Source organism: Sebastes fasciatus, chromosome 4 (assembly GCF_043250625.1).
Source record: "Sebastes fasciatus isolate fSebFas1 chromosome 4, fSebFas1.pri, whole genome shotgun sequence".
In the NCBI taxonomy this organism is placed as follows: domain Eukaryota; kingdom Metazoa; phylum Chordata; class Actinopteri; order Perciformes; family Sebastidae; genus Sebastes; species Sebastes fasciatus.
In genome coordinates this window covers 2,197,304-2,221,604 of record NC_133798.1, presented here as the reverse complement: position 1 = coordinate 2,221,604, position 24,301 = coordinate 2,197,304, and the positions used below count along the sequence as shown (strand labels likewise).

Sequence of the window (24,301 nt, the reverse complement as noted above, 5' to 3'; positions counted from 1 at the left end):
GATCCATATATTACGTTATATTACAAATACGACATCTACATAATCTAGGACATGCTGCATGATCAACGGAAACAATATGAGACACGTATTGTGTTTCTTTGTTACAGAAATGTTTAATAAAAGGACCTTTCCATGAATCACAAAGACCTCATTGTCATTATGAGCAGTATCAAATTCTTAATTAGCAGGATAAATACTTAAAAGTTGGACAAACTTTCCAGTTCTGACACACTCTATGAACTATTAAATATAGTTGAGATCCAGATACTATTGTATTGTAATGTAAAAAAAACATATCCCTAATTGTTTTATGATTCCTTCCTTTATGCAGCTCTTAAAAGCCAGGCCGACTTGTCTGAATAGTCACGCACTCTGGCATCCTATGCACTCTTTGGAATTAGTTCAAGAGCAATTAGAAACCTATCCCAATTCTAGCCCTCAGCACTGCATGAGCATGGACACACACACACACACACACACACACACACACACTAATGTGCTGTATCTTGCACCAAACATCTGTTTAATTACCCCCCTCCTAGCGTTGTCTGTCATTTGCGATATATTGTGCCACTATTATTTTTACTAATGAGAACATTCACGCACATGCACGCACACACACAGTCACACGCATGAAATACAAGGTAATTTTGTTCAATTTTGCATGCAGAGTTGTCAAGTTGTTCTAAAATAGTTGTGTTTGCACTCATGTCTTGGTTAAGACGTGATAATTAAGATACCAAGGACTGCTTTTCATGGAGAAACTTCAAATTACCCTATTATTATCTTTGAATATTTTTAGTAGATTTTAGACATTCAGAGAGAATATGTCATTATGAGCTATTTTCTTCCACTAATTGGATATTTCGGAGTTTCAATTATCCAGCAATTAGCAGAGTGTGACTCGAGTCAGAGGTCTTGACATCAGAGCTGGTCATTCTGCAAGTAATTAACATAAAAATTGTCTTAGCAGATGTTTTTCCTGAGATGATTACGTTCAAAACATACTGAGGGCTGTCTCATTAAAATAATATTTGAAATGGAATTTAATTATAAGGATATCCATCCATCCATCCATCCATCCATTGCTTCCGCTTATGGGGCCGGGTCATTGGGGCAGCAGGCTTAGCAGGGAATTCCAGCAGCCCTCTCCCCCAGCAACGTTTTCCAGCTCTTCCTGGGGAACCCCGAGGTGTTCCCAGGCCAGACCAGATACTGTATATAATCTCTCCAGCGTGTTCTGGGTCTACCCCGGGGCCTCTTACCAGTTGGACGTGCCCAGAAGACCTCTAAAGGGAGGCGTCCAGGAGGCATCCTGATCAGATGCCCGAACCACCTCAGCTGGCCCCTTTAGAGGCGAAGGAGCAGCGTCTCTACTCCGAGCTCCCTCCAGATGTCTGAGCTCGTCACCCTCTCTCTAAGGCTGAGCCCAGCCACCCTACGAAGGAAACTCATTTTGGCCACTTGTACACGCGATCACATTCTTTCGGTCACTACCCGATGCTCATGACCATAGGTGAGGGTTAGGACATAGATGGACTGGTAAATCAAGAACTTTGCCTTCCTGTTCAGCTCCCTCTTCACCACAACGGTCCGGCACAGCACCCGCTGTGCAGACGCCGCACCGAACCACCTGTCCATCTCCCGTTCCATTTTTACCCTCACTCGTGAACAAGACCCCGAGATACTTAAACTCCCTCGCTTGGGGCAATGGCTCTCTCCCAACCTGGATATGCCCTTTGTTTATTAATATATACAGTATATATATTTCTCTACCCATCTCTGTCACCAGGCGAGCTGCTCCATCAGCAGAGTTTTCTGTGGACCGGACCCGTCACTTGATGTCCTTCCTCACCATGCTCGGGCCCAGCCCAGACTGGAATGTTGGGCTGTCAGGAGAGGACCTCTGTACCAAGGAGTGTGGCTGGGTCCAGAGGCTGGAGACGGAGCTCATTCCCTGGGATGCAGGCACTGACAATGGTGTCACATATGAGGTAATCTATCCTAATTTCACTGGTTAGTTCAAAGGTATGTGAGAAACCTTAGAGGTGTACCATCCAGTAGAGGCTTGCAGTTGTGTCATGACCTACTATATCTGTTGTCATTGTGGAGGACCATTGGAGGATTGGCTGTAATGACGATGAAAGAGGGGTGTCAAGGTTCAAGGTTCATTTATTGTCATTGTACAACACAGGGTTACACCATGAAATGTAGTTATAGTCCTTTTATGCTACACAAGAAAAACAAAAACAAAACAGTAGTGCTTTCCTGTAGAGATTTCTTTTAAATTCATAAAGAATGCAAACAGCAGCAACAAAACCACTGGTGAATATGTGTTTCCCTAGCTAAACCTGAAACAACCCTTATAGAGAGACAAAGTCCCTCCCCTTTCTGGTGGACTTCGTTGGACCTTATTTCTTAAAAATGATGTACGGCAGTCAACGGCGAGAGACAAATATTTTTTTGATCCTGTTTGAATTGCCTCATGAATCACCCATATGATGTTTGTCAATTTAAAACACAATTTTGCAAGTCGAGAAAGTCGCAGTAGGTTTGTCGTAGTATCATTTAGTTTTGTATGAACTAAATCTTGTCTCACACAATTAAACGTCACCAACGCTAGCCAGCTAGCTAACTTAGCTATGTTCCATGCACAGATGTAACGTTATCTTACCAGATGTGTTTTATCCAGTGACCACTTGTCTTTTTATCAGCCAGGAAGAGAAAGAACGAGCAAGGTCAGTCGATCGTGTGAGTACATCCCAGTACAAAACACACAGGCATCGTAGCTTCAGCGAGAGAGACGTTACTTACGTGACTTTTGGGAGTTACGTCTTTCTAATTAAGTTTTTTCACAGTCTGATACTTCAACAGTTTAACAACAAACTGTGACTTTCATGACTTGCAAAATTATGTTTTAAATTGACAAACATCATATGAGCGATTCATGGCGCAATTCAAATGGCCCCAAAAAAATATTTGTCTCTTGCTTGTCTTTGTCTTTTTCCGGCTGGTCTGGCTGGGTGGTCGGAAGATACCGTGGGCAGTGATCCTCTCATGGTCCGCTGCACTTAATCCATTCCCTGCACTAACCTCTCTGACGTTGATGAGTGTATCTCTTGCACAAGCCATACAGTGATAAAGATAAAAAGACAATACATTAAAACAAAAAAGTAGCGAAGTTCGTGGGAGCCACTGGCCGCCACATCTGCATGCGCCGCTGGTGGGCCAGTGCACCAAAAGAAGAAGATAATAATGTTAACCAAAAAAGTATTGTTATATTACTAGCTTGACAATTGTCAGCCCAATTAACCTCCATTTTTGTTAGCTATCTACTGACTGTTGTTAATATGTTTCCTAAAAACAAAATAATAAATTAGATACATTAATGTATATAATGTATCAACTCTTATTAACTAATGTTAGCAAACTAATGTTAGCTAGAGTAAGATGTTTGTACAGCATACAAATGTGCTATTTAGCTGACCGGATGCTATAACTAGCTACAAACCTCCAACCACATCTAGTTCTGTTGAGTTGACCACACTTTTGTGGTGAAAGAAGAGTGAAAGAACTCCAAAATGCCAATGTGTTACATTACTGAATACTGTACCATACTGTGTATTAGAAACCAACAGTATGTTTACTGTGTCTTAAGGTGTGCTGATGTAGTCTAATTGTTAGAGATGAAGCTGTTGTTATAGTGAAAGCTGACAGTTGGTAGCTGTTGGCAGCGAGCAACATTTATTTCAAACCTTCACAGCACACTTAACATCCGCCTGTCTGTTACTGTGACAAAGTACTTCTTTAGTTTTCTACATCCTTGGAATGAAAGGTGCTCATCCATATTCACCCACTGTATGGAGACTACAACAGTTTATTTATAGATTCCTCATGAATAAGCAAGGAGCTTAAAGGAGGCGGTAAAATACCTTTCAAAAACGTCTCTAACATAAAACCAGACCTTTTTCAATTGGGCTTCTGTTACCTTTTAAATGTGGACGGGTCTGTTCTTCTATTTTTAACCTTTTATCTTGGTCTCCTTTATGGCAAGCCGTTTTAACATTTAATAGCTAAGCGTGACTATCCAGAATTAACATTGGGGATATCAACAACAGCATTTTGACTAGTTGTAATTACATTGTGACTAGTCCGAATTTTTATTCAAGATATCTATAACATCATTCTGACTAGTCAAAACGACAGTTAGAGATGCAATGACGTCACTGAAAACGACACTCGACTCGTCAAAGATCCTAAATTCAGTTTTGACTATCCCAAATAATAGCTGCAGATATTTCAAACGTCATTATGACTAGTCAGAATTGTTGTGCATGACGTTGCTCATGCAAGTCTTCCCATTGGATATTGGCCCAACAAAGCATTTGAACAGTGTTAGCAGAAGCTTTTGCTAACTTGGATAGCTCGGGGAAGTTGGAAAATTATTCGCATATTCAAACTTGGACCCGGCTCAATAACGACGGCTCTTTCTAGTGAGCCAGTTGAGGTAGACAACAAGCTACAAGCTCATTTGAATCAAAACAAGCCTTTAGTCCCCCGAGCTGGACACATACTGTTGGTCTATGTTCAGCCGGCTGTGAGACGGGTGGCCAGGGACTCTTATGGGTGAGATATAAAATACCATGAAATAGAAGGAGCTCATCATCAAGGAATTTGTTGCGAACGAGAGCTTTGTTCACTAGAGAGTTGTGCTAGAAATTTACAGCGTGTTGTAGGTTTATTGTCTACAGACACATTTTATAAAACCATACGGTTCCAGCCTAGTGCCATATTATGTTTATGTATTGCTTCTGACCTAATTACAGATATCTGCAAAGTCATTTCGCCTAGTCTAAACTCTAATTCTAAACTCTAATTCAAGATATCTGTAATTACGTTTTGACTAGGCAGAATGTAAGTTAAAGATATCGCCAAATGAGATATCTCTAATCAAAATTAATTTGAAGATATCTATAACTTAATAATAAATATCTACAATTACATTATTACTGTCCCTAACTCTAGTTTGAGATATCTACAACATCATTTTGACTAGTCATAGTTCCAGTTAGAGATATCTACATCGTCATTCTAACTAGTCAAAATTTAATTTAAGATATCTAAAAAGGAAAATGGAGATATCTTGAATTGAGGGGAATTTAAGATATCTTGAACTGGAATTATGACTAGTCAGAATTAAGTTGCTTCCCGGGCGTTTACAGCAGCCCACTGCTCCTAAAATACTTAGGATGGGTTAAATGCAGATGTCAAATTTCATGTATTTACCTGTATGTATATGACGAATAAAGGTTTCTTCTTCTTCTTCTTCTTCTTCTTCTTCTTCTTCTTCTTCTTCTTCTTCTTCTTCTTGGAGAAGATGTTGTGATCATAGGGACAATTATTAAGGCAGTTAACATGGTACTGAACATATTCAAAACCAGCAGCAGTATTTGTTCCCCCTCCAGATTGAGGTAAATGGGCGATTTGTGAGCTGTTGTTTCATATGTTTTATGTTAATCAATCTTTGTATAAAATGTAGAGAGTCACAACTATGTAATTCTGCACTGCTTGGACATTACCTTTCCCTTGGTTCAGGAAAATCTTTTAAACTACATTCTCCAAGGTGATAATATTCAGGGAAGTGTTCCCCTGAAAACACAATGTGTATTTTTTTTACCATCAGATAATGTCTGCATCCTACTGCACAGCAGACATTAAATCACTGCCACCTACAGACAGAGACGTGGTTGTACACGTCTTCCAGACTCTCCGCTTGTTACATTTTTCACAAAGCAAAAAGTTGAAAGTTTCTCTGTTTTTGTTTGCAGGCATTACAAGTCAATTTTGTAGTTTGCAATTGCCTCCAACAAGTGGATGGATGTCTTCTGTTTGGTCTCATGCCACGCAAGATCTTTGAACCAAAAATTTAGAGAAGAAACTTTTAGTGAACTTCAAAAATCCTCCACATTGTTGTTACAGCACTATAGATGAGGATGTACCTTCCTTTTGTCTTATTCAGTGCTTAGGCATATGTTAAATCCAAAGTTGGTTTGAAACAACACTGAGTTAACCTGTAAGAACAAAGAGAATGATTCATATTCATCACCTGATTTTATCTTTTCTCTCTGTAGAGTTTTTTTTTTACAATACATGGACACACATACAAACCTGAAAACAACGCCATGGAGCTCTTATTAAAGGGATGTTAAAATGGTTATAAATGATGCATAGTGAGATCAAACAGAACCAGATGGCTTATGGGAGAAGCGTCTCTGTCTGTAGGGACACCTACCTACCTCACCTTTTTTGGTCAGACTGGGGTATAAAATCAATGCAGCTATTGTGGTGTTATAACTTTTTCTAGTTTGCATGCGTAAATTACTGCCACTCTACTGTTCATTCCCTCAAGAGAAATCATGTTGTTGTCTTTTTAAAAGCCTGTTTCACAGACATGCAGACACTATATGCTGCTTTTGGATTAGTATTCTTGTCCCAGAAAGAATTCCCACGTCTTAAATTTGCGCTGTTTAACTTTGATTACTCTTACCGTTGCTCAGTGGAAGGCTCAGATTGCCTTCCCTCAGGCGTATTTGATGCCCAGTACACAGTACAAGAGCAGATGTTTTCCTCTAGGACACCAACCATTCCAACACCAAATCCATGATTTGCACAATGCTAATGTGGGAGGGTGGGAATAGTTCCCCTTCAAATTGTGACCTGATCTATCTAGCATCTTATTCACACACGTCCATTTTCCCCTGATTGTTAGAGCTGTCAGAATGAATTCACCTTTAGATTCACATTGCTAAACTCAGAGAAATCTACTTATGGTGATTAATATACAGTCTCTTTCCAGGAGGGTCACTGGGGGCTCAAAGTGTTCCAGAGGCATCAAGTCTTTTATATATAAGATACTTGAAGCTGCAACGCAACCAGCTGTGAACACAGCTTTGACATATTATCACCTTACAGTATAAAGCTGCTATGACGACTGTGTTAGAAAACACACAGACATGGAGAAACATTAGCATTCATCTGGAGTCGTGTTTGAGTTACTCAATAACTTTAGATTTGTTTTGATCTCCAATGGGAAATATCTCTCTCAGCTAAATGTTCCGCTAACTTCATCTGTCTGCTGTTGGGTGCTGGGCATGTAGCATAAAGTTGGTTTATAGAGTGCTCCAGGGATGATGCATTTTTGAAGGCCAACCAGGAAGTTAGCATCGCTTGGTTCCCTCAACAAAAAGCCAATGGGATTGTTCCATTGGGTTTGGGGTTATTGCTGAAAATAAGCTCTGTGGCAAACACACGTTTATAATACTTACATTTTTGTTCAGCAAGAAAATCTTCAAATATAAACACCACTTCTTTTTTTTTTGTGATCAATTTTTTATTGGTATTTAAACAAAATTATATAGGGTGGGGTTACAAATTGATAGATCACCAATAGAGTAAAAAAAATATATATATAATCACAAATGTCCATGTACTAATCAATACAGAATTGGCAAGCAGCTACAGAAAAAAGAAAATAAAAAAAACAAACAAACAAACAAACAGGAAAAAGGAAAATAACAACAAACAACAACAAAAAGTCATTTAAATAAAAACTTCTGCGCCCCCCTCCCCCCACCCCCAAATCCCTCCCTTTTGGTTCCCTCCCATCCCACCCACCCTAGACCTTTGGGACACGGAGAACAATTATATGAAGGATTTAATTGTAGTGATTGCTTGTTTCCAATGTGATATATTTTCTCTTTTTGCCAAATGCATGTTTGCAGCCCAGTGTTCCATACCTGCTATATCTAAGAAGTCAAGAAGCCATCTTTGTATATTGACAGAATGTGGAGCTTTCCATCTGCAAGCTATTAGTCGTTTTGCAGCTGTAAGGCCAGCTAACCAGAGACGTCTCTGCTTAACACAGAGTTCCAGGTTGGAGCTGTCATTAAGTAACAGGACTTCAGGTGAATAAGGAATTGTATTTGACAATATGTTTGATAGCATCTCTGCAACCTTTTTCCAGAACTCTGCAACCCTTGGACACCCCCAAACCATATGGAAAAAAGTACCTAATGCATTTTGATTGCATAAGGTGCAGTTTGGTGATGGTAAAGCTTTAAATTTATGCAATATGTGGGGGGTGAAATATGTTCTGTGTATGAAATTGAAATGTATAACTTGATGGTTGGGGTTCCTGGAAGATAGTTGGATGTTCTGCCAGATTAGTTTCCAATTTAGGTTGGAGTTATTTGGAGAGAGGTCCGTCTTCCACAGTCTGTCAATAGTTAGTGGCTTACATGAGGCCTTATGTAAGATAGAGTATATTTTCGAGACCAGTCCACTAGGGCTGGTAAGAGCTGTGTGAAATGCATGTATGGGAAGAGATATGTTCCAAGGCACACCATAAGTGCGCATCGCTGTGCGGAGTTGAAGATAGAAAAAGAATGATGAGCCAGGTAAATTAAAATGTTTCTGGATGTCTTGGAATGCTTGTAGGCCCTGAGGATCATAGATGTCACCAAGAGTGTGCACCCCTTTACTGCTCCATTGAGAAAACGAAATTGGTTGGCTACCCAAACGGAGGTCAACATTATTAAAAATGGGAGAGTGAAGATACCAGTTAGACAAAATTTTACAGTGCTTTTCGGCAAGACGCCAGGTAGAGATTACTTCGGTTATAATTGAGCCAAATTTCTCTTTTGATTGTTTGAGTGGAATGTTGGAGTATATCAGGTCTTGTAACCTGTGAGGGTGCACCATGTTCTCTTCCATTGGCCTCCAAGACACCCGAGAAGCAAGATTTAACCATTTGGAGACTGGATGCAGTACGAACGACCAATGATACCACTGGAAGTTAGGTACACCGAGGCCCCCATCATCTTTTGGCCTTTGGAGAGTTAATAGTTTCAGTCTTGACTTTTTATTCCCCCATATAAACCTCAACATTAAAGAATAAATTTTTTTCCAGTGGTCTTTAGGTGGTTGTAAAGGTACCATTGAGCTGAGAAAGTTGATTCTTGGGAGGACATTCATTTTAATAGTGGAGATGCGAGAATGGAATGATAATGGGAGGTTTTTCCATCTTTGTAAATCTGCTTCAATCTCTGTCACAAGTACGTTGTAGTTGTTTTTTATAATGTTTGCAATTGAAGGGAAGATTGACACTCCTAAGTATTTGATGTTCTGAACCACCGGAATATTGGATATGGAGGTCAGCTGTCTTGCTGAAGCATTGAGTGGGAGTAAAGCAGATTTAGCCCAGTTAACTTTATATCCCGAGATCTGGCTAAAATTATTGAATATATTTAGCAGATGGGTAAGAGACCGAGAGACATCCTGAATAAATAGTAATATATCATCGGCATATAGGGAAATAAAGTGCTTGGTTTTATGCATATTGATAGGTTCATGGCTAACTGATTGTCGGACAGCCTGGGCCACAGGTTCCAGAGAGAGGGCAAATAACAAAGGAGAAAGAGGGCAGCCCTGGCGGGAGCTACGAGATACAAGGAATTGTTTAGAAAAGATGTTCCCCGTCAATACCATAGCAGTGGGATTTGAGTAAAGAACTTGAATCATAGTAATGAAATGATTACCAAAGCCCATGCGGCGTAGCACTGACCATAGAAAATGCCACTCAAGGCGATCAAAAGCCTTCTCCGCATCGAGAGAAAGGATAGCTGTTGAACAGTCAGTGTTATTAGAAAACTCAATGATATGAAGAAGACGGCGTAGATTGTCTGAGGCAAGGCAGTTTTTGATAAAGCCTGTCTGATCCTCATGAATGAGATAATTCATATGCGGTTCCAATCGAGAGGCTAGTGCTTTGGCATATAGCTTGATATCAGTATTCAGTAGTGATAGTGGTCGATAATTTGAGCAATCCTGTGGATCCTTGCCTTTTTTTAAAAGTAAAGAGATAATGGCTATGTTATTATTTTTGCAAAATGAACCCTTAGAAATTGCAGAAAGAATCATATCCCGTAAGGGAGGTCCTACTTGGGGCCAGAAGGCTAAATAGAATTCTGGAGGTAACCCGTCTAAGCCTGGTGACTTGCCTTTGTTCATTGACAGGAGAGCTTTATGGAGTTCAGGTAAAGATAAAGGGGCATCAAGAACAACACAATCCTCCTGAGAAAACTGCGGAAGCTGCAGTGGGTTTAAAAAGCTAGCGCAGAATCGACTGTCGTAATTTATCTCTGATGTATATAGAGATGAGTAGAAGGCCTTAAAGTTATCATTGATTTCTATTGGGTCTGTACACAATTTACCAGTGGCGGATTTAATAGAAGTTATATTTGCTAGTCTTTCGCTGGTTTTAAGTTTTAGTGCCAGTAAGTGGTTGTGCACCGTTTAAATAATAATTTTGTCTTGTTCTATGCATGAGGAAGTCTGCTCTATGTGTAAGTAAATGATTATAGCAGTTTAACCTTTGAATACTGTACCTAATGTCAAATTTGCTCACTTGCTCTCTTATTTTGGCTTCTTTCAGTCACCCAACAAGCCTACATTTCCTCAGGAGAAGATCCGACCCTTGACCAGTTTGGACCACCCTCAGAGCCCGTTCTATGACCGTGAGGGAGGGGCAATTACCCCTGTAGCCAGGGTGGTGGTGGAACGCATCGCTAGAAAGGTACAATGTAATATGTAAAAGTAGCTGCAGTAGGTATGCATGTACAGTATTTAGAATGTTTCTTGACTAAAAGGCCCTGTACAGTACTAGCTTTTTCCCAAACTTTCAAACATGTAACCATGCTGCCACAGGGAGACTCTCGAGAGACCACTCAGACCCGCAAGACGATGGTCACGAGACAGATGGCAGCATTCTAACTAGCTGGGCTACACATACTCTAAACCTTTTACAGTTTTGAAAAACCACAGAAGCATCACTTTGATAACTTTATCATTCCTGTATTAGTCTGTCATAGAATATTCACTCAAATTCTTAAATATGTGGGGGGGAATATCTGACAATGAAAAGAAGTACAGCTCCAACACAATATTGTTAGTAAAAAGACAAACGCCCTTGTAATAAAAAACTTTGAGCAAATTTGGGCTTTTATATTACAATTTTATATTGAAATTGCAATGTTCAAGTACTTCAATTTTAATTATAACTTACATGAAAACTGTTACCAGAAAATATACTCAGCTGTAACTAATAGCTATTTAATATAGATGCCAAGCTACATGAAACTCATGTCAACTCATGATTATTATTATTGGGTAATTTCAATTATACTACTAATGTAATATATTGCTAAATGTAAGCAATATAGTTGCTTTTCTATAAAAAGGATATGACATTTACCAACCCTGTCTCCTAAAAGATCATGGTATAGCTTAAAATAAGAATGTTTGCAATGTAATTTAAGTTACGTACGTAATGTTTAAAGTAATTAAAATAAATCTTGCAGGACCTCAACAACAAGCACCTGCATTGAGGTATCTAATTGTATTCATGTTGACACAATATTACTTTGTGATGCTGTTGTTAAACTATGTAGACCACAAATACAGGCCTGGATGTTCACTCATAGAAAATAATAGCAAATTAATTTGCAATCGTAATATTGGTCAGAACAACAGGGACTGCCGATTGTTCTGAAACCCCAATAGTCCGAAATATGTCCCATTGGACCGAAAGTTCATTTGTCCAATAGCACGTTGTCCCGATAACAAACACCCATTATTCCGAAGGCCCATTGCTCCGACAATATACACTCTTGTGTAACAAACAGAAGTACATGGCTAATTATTATGCAGAATGACATCATCCGACCAACACGATTTTGTTTTCCTACCGGTGAAGGCATGACCCACCACTCTGTTCTTATTACTCACTGCCTTCTTTGGTTGGGCTTGTCTTTTCCTAAACCTATCTAAGTAGTTTTGTTGCAGAATCCTAACCAATTTGATCTTTTCCTAAGCCTTAGTAGGTAGTTTTGTTACATAAACCAAAGGAAGTTGTGTCCTGTGAAGACGGAAGTTTATTTTTAAAAGACTGTATGAATGTAACGAATGGAAAATAACACGTCTTGCTGGACATTCGTAGGAAAACCAACATAAATGGAGGAAGATATCATACGAACCGTTGTATAAGAATACGTTGCTTAAGTTTAGGGTAAGAATATCAGGGCAAGCCAACCAGAAGCAGAGTAGGGTAGGTCACCTAATGCCTTCGCCATGGTAGGAAAAACAATATTGCCATTGGTCCAATGATGTCATTCTGCATAATAATTAGCCATGTGCTTTGTGTGGTGCTTGGAGAGTTTGTATTTTCGGGGCAATGGGCCTTCAGAACAAGGGGATAACTGGCTGTCCGACCAACTGGCCTTCAGTCCAATGGGAAATTTTTTGGACGATTGGGATTTCAGAATAATGGAACAATGACATGGCACCAGAAAAACTGCAATTACAGTGGATCATTTCCTCAAATTGTTCAGCCTAACTGTAACTATGTTGACAGAACACACAAAACACATGGACTACCATTGACACACACACAGCCAATTGATGATCTATATACGATCACATTGTAATAATAGTCAAAGTTTCATGCTCAAAGATTGTTTCATTTTGTAAGAAGCTTTGGATACATTTTGTGTGTGTGTTAGTGTGTGACACCAGTTTTCCTTGTGTTGTGCAGGGGGAGCAGTGTAATGTGGTCCCAGACACCATAGATGACATCGTTGCTGATATTGGACAAGAGGAGAAGGAGGAAGGTAGAGTAAATGCACACACACACACACTCAAACACTTTTTACCAAAGAAGACAACGGGTTATCTTTAAAGCAGCAGTGGGTAGAAATGGAGCAAATACGATTAAAAAAAGTTATTTTTATAAAACGGTCACTATATCCTGGCAGTAGTGCATGAGACTGGCAATCTGAGAAAAATCATGTATCCTCCGGTGTCCTCCGGTGCTCCTACCAGCATCTGCAAGATTTCACAGACCGGAGAAAAAAACAACCAATCGGAGCTGATCTGGAGTCTGCCGTCCAGCTCCGGCTGTCAGTCACTTGCAAACTCAAACTAGGCAGCGCTGATCAAATATGAATCAATATTATTTAACTGTAATGCCTATTTCTCCCCTCAAATGTTTTCAGAATCATCTTGTATTGTACTGTTTATCTGTAAAATTAGAAAGTTTGTGACCCGGCAGCCATGTTGAGATCTGCTGAGGAAATACCAAGCACCGCCCACCAGCCGGAGCACAGCCAATAGGAACGCTCTCTCTCTCTGAAATGACCTGTGATTGGTCAAAGTCTCCCGTCACGGGCTAGATTTCTAAAGCCTGAAAACAGAGCCATGAGGAGGAGCAGAAGTCTAGTTTTCTCTCAGAACACTTGAATTACACTATGCTGAAAGGTTATTATGGGATTTTTGCCCAATGATGCGAAAAACTTGTTGCCTACTGAAGCTTTAAGGGCTTGATGGAGTGTTTTATTCAGACCCTGCCATTATATGTTATTGCATTCCTTTCTGTTCTTTGAACTCTTCAATTCACTCCGTGTTTGCAAAACATTCACTTTAACTATCCACTTACAGACTGAGCAGATACTGTGGGGATTCAGTGTCTTGTGACGCTCCAGGACACACACACATAGCTCATTACAGACACAGCTGGTTTATGTAGAGTCTCAGATGGGCTCAGGTCAGGTAGTCAGAAACAGAGGGGGGGGGGCACCACACTGCTGCAGAGCAAGTCCTGTCTCTATCAAACATACTTTATATTCTAGGATGCATCTCAGATCCTGTCACTTTGGACAATGGTATTTCAGCAGGACTGCATTTGAAATCTGTTTGCGGCCGCTACCTGAGAGTTATATCTGTAATGTAGTATATAACCACAATGGAAGAAGATACAGTTTCTTTCTGTATAGTTCTCTCTTTCTGTCTCACTTTCTCTCGCACATTTTTGCTGTGATATGTGTGTCGGTTGGGGGATAAATATAGAGGGACCACAATGGAACAAAAGTATTTAGGAATTCTGCATCCCTGTCACCTTAAAAATTAGATTAATATACAACTAATTTGTATGAGCAAATACATTTCATAAGAAAAAATTCATGTTCATGTTTTTTATAGGAATGTCAATTGATTAATATTTTATCCGGATTAATCACATGATTGGCCATAGTTAATCATGATTAATCGCAAATTAATCACACATTTTCTATCTCCTCAAAATGCTAAAAATATACACTTGCTTTATGCAAGTGTATATATTTATTATTGTAAATCATTTAACAACACAAAACAATGACAGATATTGTCCAGAAACCCTCACAGGTACTGCATTTAGCAAAAGAAATATGCTCCAATCATAACATGACAAACTGAAACCCAACAGGCAACAACAGCTGTTAGTGTGTCAGTGTGCTGACTTGACTATAACTTGCCCCAAAACTGGTGAAAATGAAACTGGACGTTGTCAACATGGGACACGAACTAACAGCTGATTGTAGCGTGACGCACGAGACTCAAACATCGGTCTCCTGGATGAAAGTCTTGTGTTTGTTGGATCCATCCACCTCCCCTCCTGCCCGCCCAGTGTGTTTCTTTTTGCTATTTAAACTACGTAACTTGCTCTGACCGAATGCAAAAACATCGACATTTAACGTGTCCTTGGTTTGCAAAAAATGCCAAACATTTTTTCCTGGCGACTAGGCTTGCTCCTTACGTCCTAGTTAATGACTGGGCTGGTTCCTTACGTCCTCGTTAAGGACTGGCCCGGATCATTACGTCCTCGGTAACGACTGAGCCTGTTCCTTACGTCCTCGTTAAGGACTGAGCCGGTTCCTTACGTCCTCGTTAAGGACTGGGCCGGTTCCTTACGTCCTCGGTAATGACTGAGCCGGTTCCTTACGTCCTCGGTAACGACTGGGCCGGTTCCTTACGTCCTCGTTAAGGACTGGGCCGGTTCCTTACATCCTTGTTAAAGGCTGGGCTGGTTCCTTACATCCTCGTTAACGACTGGGCTGGTCCCTTACATCCTCGTTAAGGACTGGGCTGGTTCCTTACATCCTCGTTAAAGACTGGGCTGGTTCCTTACATCCTCGTTAACGACTGGGCTGGTTCCTTACATCCTCGTTAACAGCTAAAAAAGACAGACCAGTCAGTGCATGATGGTGTTTGTGTTGCACTTGGATGCTTTGTGCTTATTTTTAGTGGCATTGGGTAGGGTGCAGGATTTTGCCCACGTTGCAGAATTCTTAACAAGAACCTCCCGCCGCCTAATAAATGTCTTCCTCAGTCAGTCATAGACCATTTGCTTCTTTCCCTCCTCCTTTTTTCTTCCTCCCTTACTCCACCTGTCCTCTCTTTCTCCCTCGTTTCCCCTCTTCGTCTGTTTGAGATGACACTACGGAGACGTTTGCGGTCCCCTTCGTCCGCCCGGAGCTTCACGGCTTTCACTTACATCAGCCCAACTCTCCTTTTATTTCCCTCCCTGCGTCTCCACATCCTTTGTTCCCTCATTCTCCTCTGTCATTACAAGTTATCCCAGACAATTGGACCCACTCAGGTTTGTCCCTGAGGCCTGACGGTATATTCTCTCTCGCCTCTCCTCTCATTTCCTGTGCCTCTCTGAACCCCCGAGAGAGCACTTTTAATTGAAGCCAGTACCCCTGCTATACTTCTTGTAGCTCTGCTACCACTGATAATTGGGCAAGACATTCACAAATCGTCTCTTTCTCTCCAACTCCATCCTTACGCTCCCCCTCAGATGTCACTCTGTGGCCTCTTGTGGTCCAATACCTGCAGTAATCACCTTTGGATACAATGTTAAATAATCTGTGGCAGCCCGGTCCCCCAACTCTTATCTCACTGTGACAGATCAGTTCAGTGGCTGTAGTGGATGAAATAGATGTAACCCTCTCTTGACTATAATATGCTTTAAACAGCAGTATCTAGGATGTGCTTGATATGAGACTGGGCTATCATTTCAATTTGAAACAGGATCGTGAGTTCTTAGCGGTTGATGGTGAGCTGGCTAAAATCTTCCATTACCTGTAGATGTTATCAGTTCAGGCTTGAGCATAAAGATAAGCAAGGATGAAAACACAAGATAATGATGGTCAATAATAACCACAGAATGTATACAGTTACAACCTAGAGTAAATAACCAATGAATAATAGCATGGTGCCTCCACTGTGGAACTACTACACTCATACACTATGAGTTACATTTGTATTCCCCAGAAAAGTAAGTGAACCTAATAAGAATGTAAACCTTGTGATAATAAAATGCTCAGGGAAACAACGTTAACGGAATAACAAAATATATATTTATTTATTGAAATACTTGTCTTTTCTTTTTGTTATCGTTACTCTCAAAATGTTTGATTTATGTTCCAAACAAACCTTCTGTCTTTCTTCCTCAGTAATGAGCAAATACCGTATATCAACACCAGTATAATACTTGAAACACAAAACAATTCAAGTAAGTCTCCTTTAACTCAGTAACTAAAATGACGAGTTCCCTTTTTCTCTTCACAGGAAAATAGAAATAACCAAGGTGTGTAAATTAACCAGCCACTTCAATAAAACCATTCACAGGCAATGTTATCAATAACACATGGGCTAGTTAACCAAAATCAAACAAATACAGAGTTGGCAAGTAAGAGTTCAGTCTCTGATAAAAGAACTCAGAATATTACCAAGCGCTTGGATTTAGAAACGTTGGTCTATACGTTGGTGCACATGTAATGAAAGCGATTCCTTAGTGAACGCAACAGTTGAGTGTTCGATAGAAAAGTCTCCAGTTACTCACAAAAACACAATACACAGTTCAACAGCAATTGTCCATGAAAACACGCAGGTCCCTCGCGCTGAGTCTTTCCTTACTAATTAGCAAGTTGGCTCCAGCTAATCGTCGTCCCGCCGTTTATAGCTGACTGTCAGTCAGTTCGGGCATAAACTTCCACATTTGATAGTCCAAGCCTGCACTTACACACTTTTTCAAGTAACAGAAAACAACAAAACGTGGCTAAGCTTGCTGTACTTTCACTTTAAGCTGGCAGAAAACCGAGTAACAGAACCGCAACTTATGTGAGAATTAACTGCAAGATAATACCTGTGCCGATTATTCTTATTATACAACTCAACGTTTAACTTGGTTTTGACCGCACAACGATACACACAGCTTTCCGCCCACACGTGTCTTCGTCAGCTCCAACTTCATTCTCCTGTTTCTTTTTTCCCCGAGTTTTCTTTTCCTCACCTCTCAGGTGTTTACTGATTTGCTTAGAGTACAGCACCCAAGACAAAACTGATTGGCTGAGATTACATCACTCAAGAAAACTGAAAGTACATTGGCTCATTACCCAGGAAAACAAAATAAACAAGAAAGCAAAGCATTATGGTAAATGTAGTTTTCATTGAATTTACCTATATGAGAAAACACAGTCTCTTCACTTAGCAATGTTTAGTAGGTCTTTATATAGAAAAGGAATTTTAACTCACATGGTTATCGTTGGTGACCATGTGATCCCAGTCAATCACTGAATGAGCTGATTTTAAAATGCCTCCCTGTGCGTTTCTCTCTCAGATGACACACCAGAGACGTGCATCTACTCCGGCTGGTCTCCCTGGTCGGCCTGTAGCAGCGCTACGTGTGAAAAAGGCCGCAGGATGAGGCAGAGGATGCTGAAGGCCCAGCTGGACCTCAGCGTGCCGTGTCCCCACACTCAAGATTTCCAGCCCTGCATGGGACCGGGATGCAGGATGGAGGGTAAAAACACACACACACAGATATTAAGGCTGGGACGATACACCTATCTCCTGATTCCATACTATCAGGATACTTGGGTGCCGATTCGATATGTATTATGATTTTTAAGTATTGCGATTCTACGAGTATTGTGATTCAATATTACAATTTATTGTGATTATTGTTAACTTTTTTAACACTAAACCATGGGAAAAAAGTTGAATCATATACTTCTAGGGACATTTACTTTGGAAAATATCTAAATTAATACGGTAAAAATGTTTGATTTTCAGCATGTATGTAGTCAGAGATGTTCTGAAGTCAAATCTATCAGTCCTTGTCAGGAATTATTTCTAAAAAAAATTCCAGCAACCCAGAAAGACATTTCCGTCACAAATTATTGGTATTTTCTTTCTAATATATTTTTAGGGACATGTAATGTGTTTTACTTCTGGTGTATATAACCCAATCAATCGTATTTCCATATATGTATTTTATATATACAGTTCCCTTTGTTAACACCTTATTTTGAAAATCGGACGTCTCTAGCTCTCCCGTCAGCTCCGTTCTCTTTATCCATCCATGGTCAGCTCCATCGGGGCCGTTTCAATGCAGAGAACACAAACCCACGCTGACCCTCCAAAGTTTCTACTTTTGTGTTTCTGCTCGCTGCGGTTTGTTTTGGTTGACGGATACGGAACGGATATGACGTCACGTTACTCAGACTACAACAATAAAAGCTGTAACTTCCTTTTACCTCCACATAGACTCAAATTAATTAAATATATTGATTATATCATTAAAAAAATATTTCAAAATCGTAAAAAAAAAAATCACAATACATAGGGGGATGCATTTTTTCCCCCACTCCTAACAGATGTAACAGTGGCCTTATGAGAAGTTAGGTTGGAGAGTGAGGGACCACGGTTGTGAATCCCTACACCTAATGGGAAAATATAGGTAGATAAGTCCTTGAGCAAGGCACTTCACTGTAGTTGCTATGTAAGTGGTCAGCTGTGCTTGTACTGGGAAGAAGCTCATTTATAGAATCATGTATATATAAATAATGGAGGATTTGGAAGAGAAAAAGCATCGTCAGCCAGTTTTCTTTCAATAAATACCATTTATTTGGTTGTGTCTAAGCACTTCCAGTAACACAGCCAGAGTTGGAGAGCAGATAATTCTTTAATTCCCTCATTACATTGAATTTAACTGCTCTTTAATTCCGTCTGAACAGGGCCATAAAGGGAAGCTTTTTCTCACTAAAGAACATTAACACTCTTGAAAACCTGGAGCATGCCATTTGTTACAAGTGGATATTGAATTAGTCCAGCAGCTACCAAAGTGACTGCTAGCTGCTGTCAGCAAAAGCAGAAATACTTAATTAAAAATACTGCAGAACATAGTGGAAATATAAATATGGTTAATGAGTAACACTTGAGCTACTTTTTAGCCACGCTTATGGTGGTGGTCTAGGGATGGCACCGGCAGCCTGACCACCATTTTGGTCCAAATTGAATTACAACTATTGAATGGATTGGTATGAAATTTGGTTCAGACATTGATGTTTTAAACAGGATGGATTAGGGCTGCACGATATTGGAAAAAACTGACAGCAATTTCATCCTAAATTTTGTTCATTTTAAAGGTCCAAACAAATCGCCCAATCCGGGCATAACATTTTCCGCCCAGTGAATTTCGGCGTGCGGTGTCAATCAAAGAGGGGCCATCAGGAAAATCCAAACATATTACACACAAACTGCTGTCGTCCCTGAGAAAAGTACGTCCTTCGGCACGTAGACAAAGACTGGAGACAGTCATTACACGTTACTGTAACAATATATGATTTATGTGAGTCTTCCAACTGACATTTATATACACACACTACACAACAATAACAAAAAATGTAAAAAATCGTTAAAATATCTATTTCACAATTGGAATTTCAGGATAAGCAGCACCCTTAATGGACCACTCACCACTAACGCGCACCCATCCAACTTTCTATGTGGACATACTATGTATTAGGGGTGGGGAAAAAATGATTTCACTAATGTATCGTGATTTATTTTTTACGATTTTGAAATAGATTTTTTTTAATGCCAGAATTGATATACAGTATTTGCTTAATTTGAGTGTATGCAGAGGTAGAAGGAAGTTATCGCTTTTATTGTTGTAATCAGAATAACATGACGTCATATCCGTTCCGTATCCGTCACAAAAAGAAACGGTCATTTCTAGAAGGGAGCCCGCAAATTGCAAAATCTGATGTGTGATCTTACCGTGACTATTCAAATTAATATTATTATTATCCTTAACCATCTCGCGAGTTTCCCCAGTTTGCTGGTTCCCTTCTAACCACTACCAAAACAAACCGCAGCGAGCCGAAACGTGAAAGCAGAAACCGACGGAGGGTCTGCTTGGATACGACCTGCACCCTCACATGTTAAATCCGAGGTAGTAATCACTACACATCTAGTAAAGGATGGAAACACTTTAGATTTCACACATTGCAGGACAGGAAGAGCTAGACATGGCTAACAGCCAGGACACTCCAGGAACGTCAGCAGCGCGTGGCCATCTTTCACCGTCTGTGTTAACAGGTTAGAGCAGCCACACTGCACCGCATGTCACTCAGCTGCGTCTCGCCTATTTTTGACGCGTTCCGCGTGCGTCTCACAGCAGCAACAGACAGTGACCCCCCCACAAGTGATCTATTGACCGTATATTGACATCATATCAGCAACATTACTACAGTTTACATGTCTAGACATCTGTAGAATATGTCACGGACAGTGAAGGTGATCTATTGACTGTATATTGACATCATGGCAGCAAGATTAATACAGTTTCGAAGTCTATCTGTAGAATATGTTACGGAGATGAAAAAAAGTAAAGACTTGTTTTTAAATCAACACTTCCTGCTTTCATTTCAAAATAAAAGCCCTCAAGCATTTTTTCTATGGACACAATGCTTTAATTTGTTAACACAAGGCTTTTATTCTGAAATATGAGCAGTCGGTGCTGTGGAACATGCAGTGACTTGGAGAGCTCCATGAATGAATATAGTATGGAGTTTTAATTGTGGATTATTACTATTATTTACAAATTACCACACGCTTCTTAACCTTTCTTGGTCTAAAATAAATATAAATTATATTTATAATGAAATGAAATGGCCATTGAAAGGCAAACTCTATGTAGAAAGAAAGAGCTGACAACAGCAGCTGCAGCAGCAGAAACGCAGCTGACACGCAGCTGAAATGTAGCTGGTGTGAACCCCGACGCGTGAATCACGCAGCCACCACGCGCTCCTGACATTCCTGGTGTGTCCGAGGCTTTAAGCTGCATGCTAACTCTGTCACGGACAGGAAACGTTATCGTATCGCGGTAACGTGCAGTCGAGCCGGCCGTCATTCTCACCTCCGTGGTCAAATTGGCCGACGCTACAACTGTAGAGCACCCAGATACTGACATTTATGTTCTCTGCATTGAAACGGCCCCGATGGAGCTGACCATGGATGGATAAAGAACGGAGCTGACGGGAGAGCTAGAGACCACCTTGGAGAAGTTAGAGGAAGTAGACACGTGGGACTATGTCCACTTTTCAAAATAAGGTGTTAACAAAGGGAACTGTATATACAAAATACATCTATGGAAAAAAGATTGATTGGATCATATTCACCAGAAGAATAAAACATTACATGTCCCTTATAAATTAAAAATAACTAATCTGTGAGGGAAATGTCTTTATTCTTTGATTTTGGGGTTGCTGGAAAAATTTAATAAATAATTCCTGCCAATGATCCTGATATATTTGACTTCAGAACATCTCTGACTACATACATGCTGAAAATCAAACATTTTTACTGGATTCATTTAGATATTTTTCAAAAGCAAAAGTCCATAGAAGTGTATGATTCATCTTTTTCCCCATGGTCTTCCCCAAAATTGCATAATTCGCAATATTTAATCACAATACTATCTTGACAATTTCAAATCGTCCCAGCCCCACTATGTACATACACGCAAACACTAAATCACACTTTGTTTTTTGGTACACTTCAGAACTCGTTGAACTCTAAAATATATGTTATAAACTACAGATTTTTTTTACCTCCAAACTCTATTCTATGCATAAATATAAACACATGCTGGGATTATCGTCTAATGCAGCCCTTCATCACACAAATATGCATTAAAAACAAAGCTTGCATTTATATTGCTGTAGTCCCTTCATTTCCTATCAATGAGAGGGGTGATCAGTGAACCCTTAAACTAATAAGCAGATTAAGCATTTATCTCGTCGTGACTATAACAGACTCAGTGACTGTGGTCGCTTCATTATGGTTTAGACTGATGGAATCTGTGGTGGAAAAAACACAAAGCTGATGCCTCGGTTATATTTCACGGCGTAGTGGAATTATTTTAACCAGAAATGTAAGCCAAAATTGCCAATGCACGACTATTGGCGTTATTATTGTTGTGAAGGATTATACAGTGTGTGTGTGTGTGTGTGTGTGTGTGTGTGTGAAGAAACAGGTAAAACAGAAGGAAACGGGTGGCAGCTCTGTGATTACAGAAGAAATCCAGAGCCAGGAGCTGACTGTGAAAGACGGTGAAGCCCACACGTATCTGAAGTTGATGTGGTTACATCAAGAGGATGTGTCACAAAATACGAATCCCTAATCACACAGTGTAAACACTGGTGATTGGATACCCTAATTAATTCACTGAAACATGAGATTATGTGGATCAACTATTAATGCTGAGCATCCAGGATGCTTGAACCAGGTTTTGATTGTGTTTATCATTGACTAAAATAAATCAATGCACCATGTGTTCTTAGTAGGGCTGTCAATCAAATCAAATTAAGGCGTCATTATCATGTTAACTTTGATAGTTCTTTGGGTAACACTTCGTTTTACAGGTCTGCAAATTTCACGGTAATTCGGTGATAATTAGCAAGTAATCTATTTGAAATTTCTTTGGAATTATTGCCAAATTACCCCAAGATTTACCTCAAAATGTGTAGAAAATGACTTTATTATAAACATTATTAAATAATGATATGCTAAAATATCATCTAATGGTTGAAACAGGGCCCTGAGGCTTGAGAAGCGGCTGCTCTTCATCGGAGGTGGAAAACCAACACTTATAGAAGACACTTCTGATCAGGCACAGATCTCACCATTGTGTGATTTATTGTCTACACTAATGTAACCTGGTAGCTGATGTCATGATTCAGGTTCAGTTATTTAAGAAATTTCAAATAAGTTATTTGATAATTATTATCAGCAGACATGGAAATAAAGCATATCGATTAACTTTCTATTCTTTTCCTGGAAATGTATTAAATAAATTACCAGCTATTGGGAAATAGAGGAATATAATTATTAAATAATGTTTATAACAAAGTCATTTTTGATAAATTTTGATGTAAATATATCAACTCATTACCATGAAATTTGCAGAGCTGTAAAGTGTTACCGTTCTTTGTTGTGAAAAGTGAATATGGGGCAACATGAGGATTGTGTATGTTGCACAAGTGTAGATGCAAAGACACAATCGACCACAACAAAGCATAAACTCACTGTAATCCAAGTATCAAAGCTGAAGACAGATGTGTTTGAAACAAATGAGCTTTTCCTAGTCCTCTCAGTTTCTCTCTGTTATTGTCAAAGGAGAAACTTTTCTTTCTGGTTTGTCAGTTGTCAGTTTGATGCTCTTTTACTCCGAGTAACAACCCGCGATCCCTCGACAAACACACATAAGCGCAAAAGACCCCAGGTGTCTGCTGTTGTCCAATTTCCAGTGAAGTTGTCAGTTTGGAACAAATGCTGAGAGGCAGCACAGTCGTGTCTGTCTTCCCCCTTCCTCACTCTTCTTCCCTCGCTCTCAGGATTTATAGCAGTCATCGGACGAGTGAAGCTCAGACTGTTCAAGGCTGAAGGAGCTTCTCACACACACACACACGCACACGCACACGCACACGCACACACACACACACACACACACACACACACACACACACACACCCGTCACTGCTCTTCTTATCCAAATATCAGACAGCAACACAGATAGCTTTTTGTTCCCGAGCATCTCTCCTTTGTTTTCATTTAGCGCTCCGTTAGCGTGCGGCGGGGAGATTGATAATTGCGGGGTCGTGCTGGCGCAGGACGGGGGGGATGACGTCCAGGATGATTAATATTCCTGGGAAACACTTTGGCTCTCTGGAGGCCTCGTCCGAGCTGGATATACCTGTATCTCTTATTAATGATTCACTTAGTTCTGCTTTATTAGGCCACAGCCGGTAAGCAATGCTGTCCTCAGATTGTTGGAGGGCGGACAGTGAGAGAGAGTCAGTGTCTCAGTCAAAGAAAAATGTATAATTTCTCAATAAAATGTTATTCTTTATTCTCTTTCTCACTTTCAATATGTGCACCAGGGCCCTCAGGAGCCAGAGGTGTTTGAAGGCAGTAACATGGGTAAAGGGCAGTTAGACTCGTATAGAGACATTGTAAGTGACGAATAGGCCATGCTGGCTAATAGTGATAAAATACACCAGAGTGGAACCTTGTTAAG

At 40.0% G+C, this 24,301-nt stretch overlaps 1 protein-coding gene across 1 annotated transcript in view; it reads left to right on the top strand.

The window, feature by feature from the left end:
* The window catches only part of LOC141766924 (spondin-1-like), a 191,647-nt gene that overhangs the window by 143,219 nt on the left and 24,127 nt on the right, over positions 1 to 24,301 (top strand). Inside the window, exons 8-11 of the mRNA XM_074634131.1 lie at positions 1,793 to 1,994; positions 10,493 to 10,633; positions 12,650 to 12,725; positions 17,555 to 17,737. Of these exons, the coding sequence (XP_074490232.1) occupies positions 1,793 to 1,994; positions 10,493 to 10,633; positions 12,650 to 12,725; positions 17,555 to 17,737 (602 nt within the window). The remainder of the gene's footprint in view (positions 1 to 1,792; positions 1,995 to 10,492; positions 10,634 to 12,649; positions 12,726 to 17,554; positions 17,738 to 24,301) is intronic.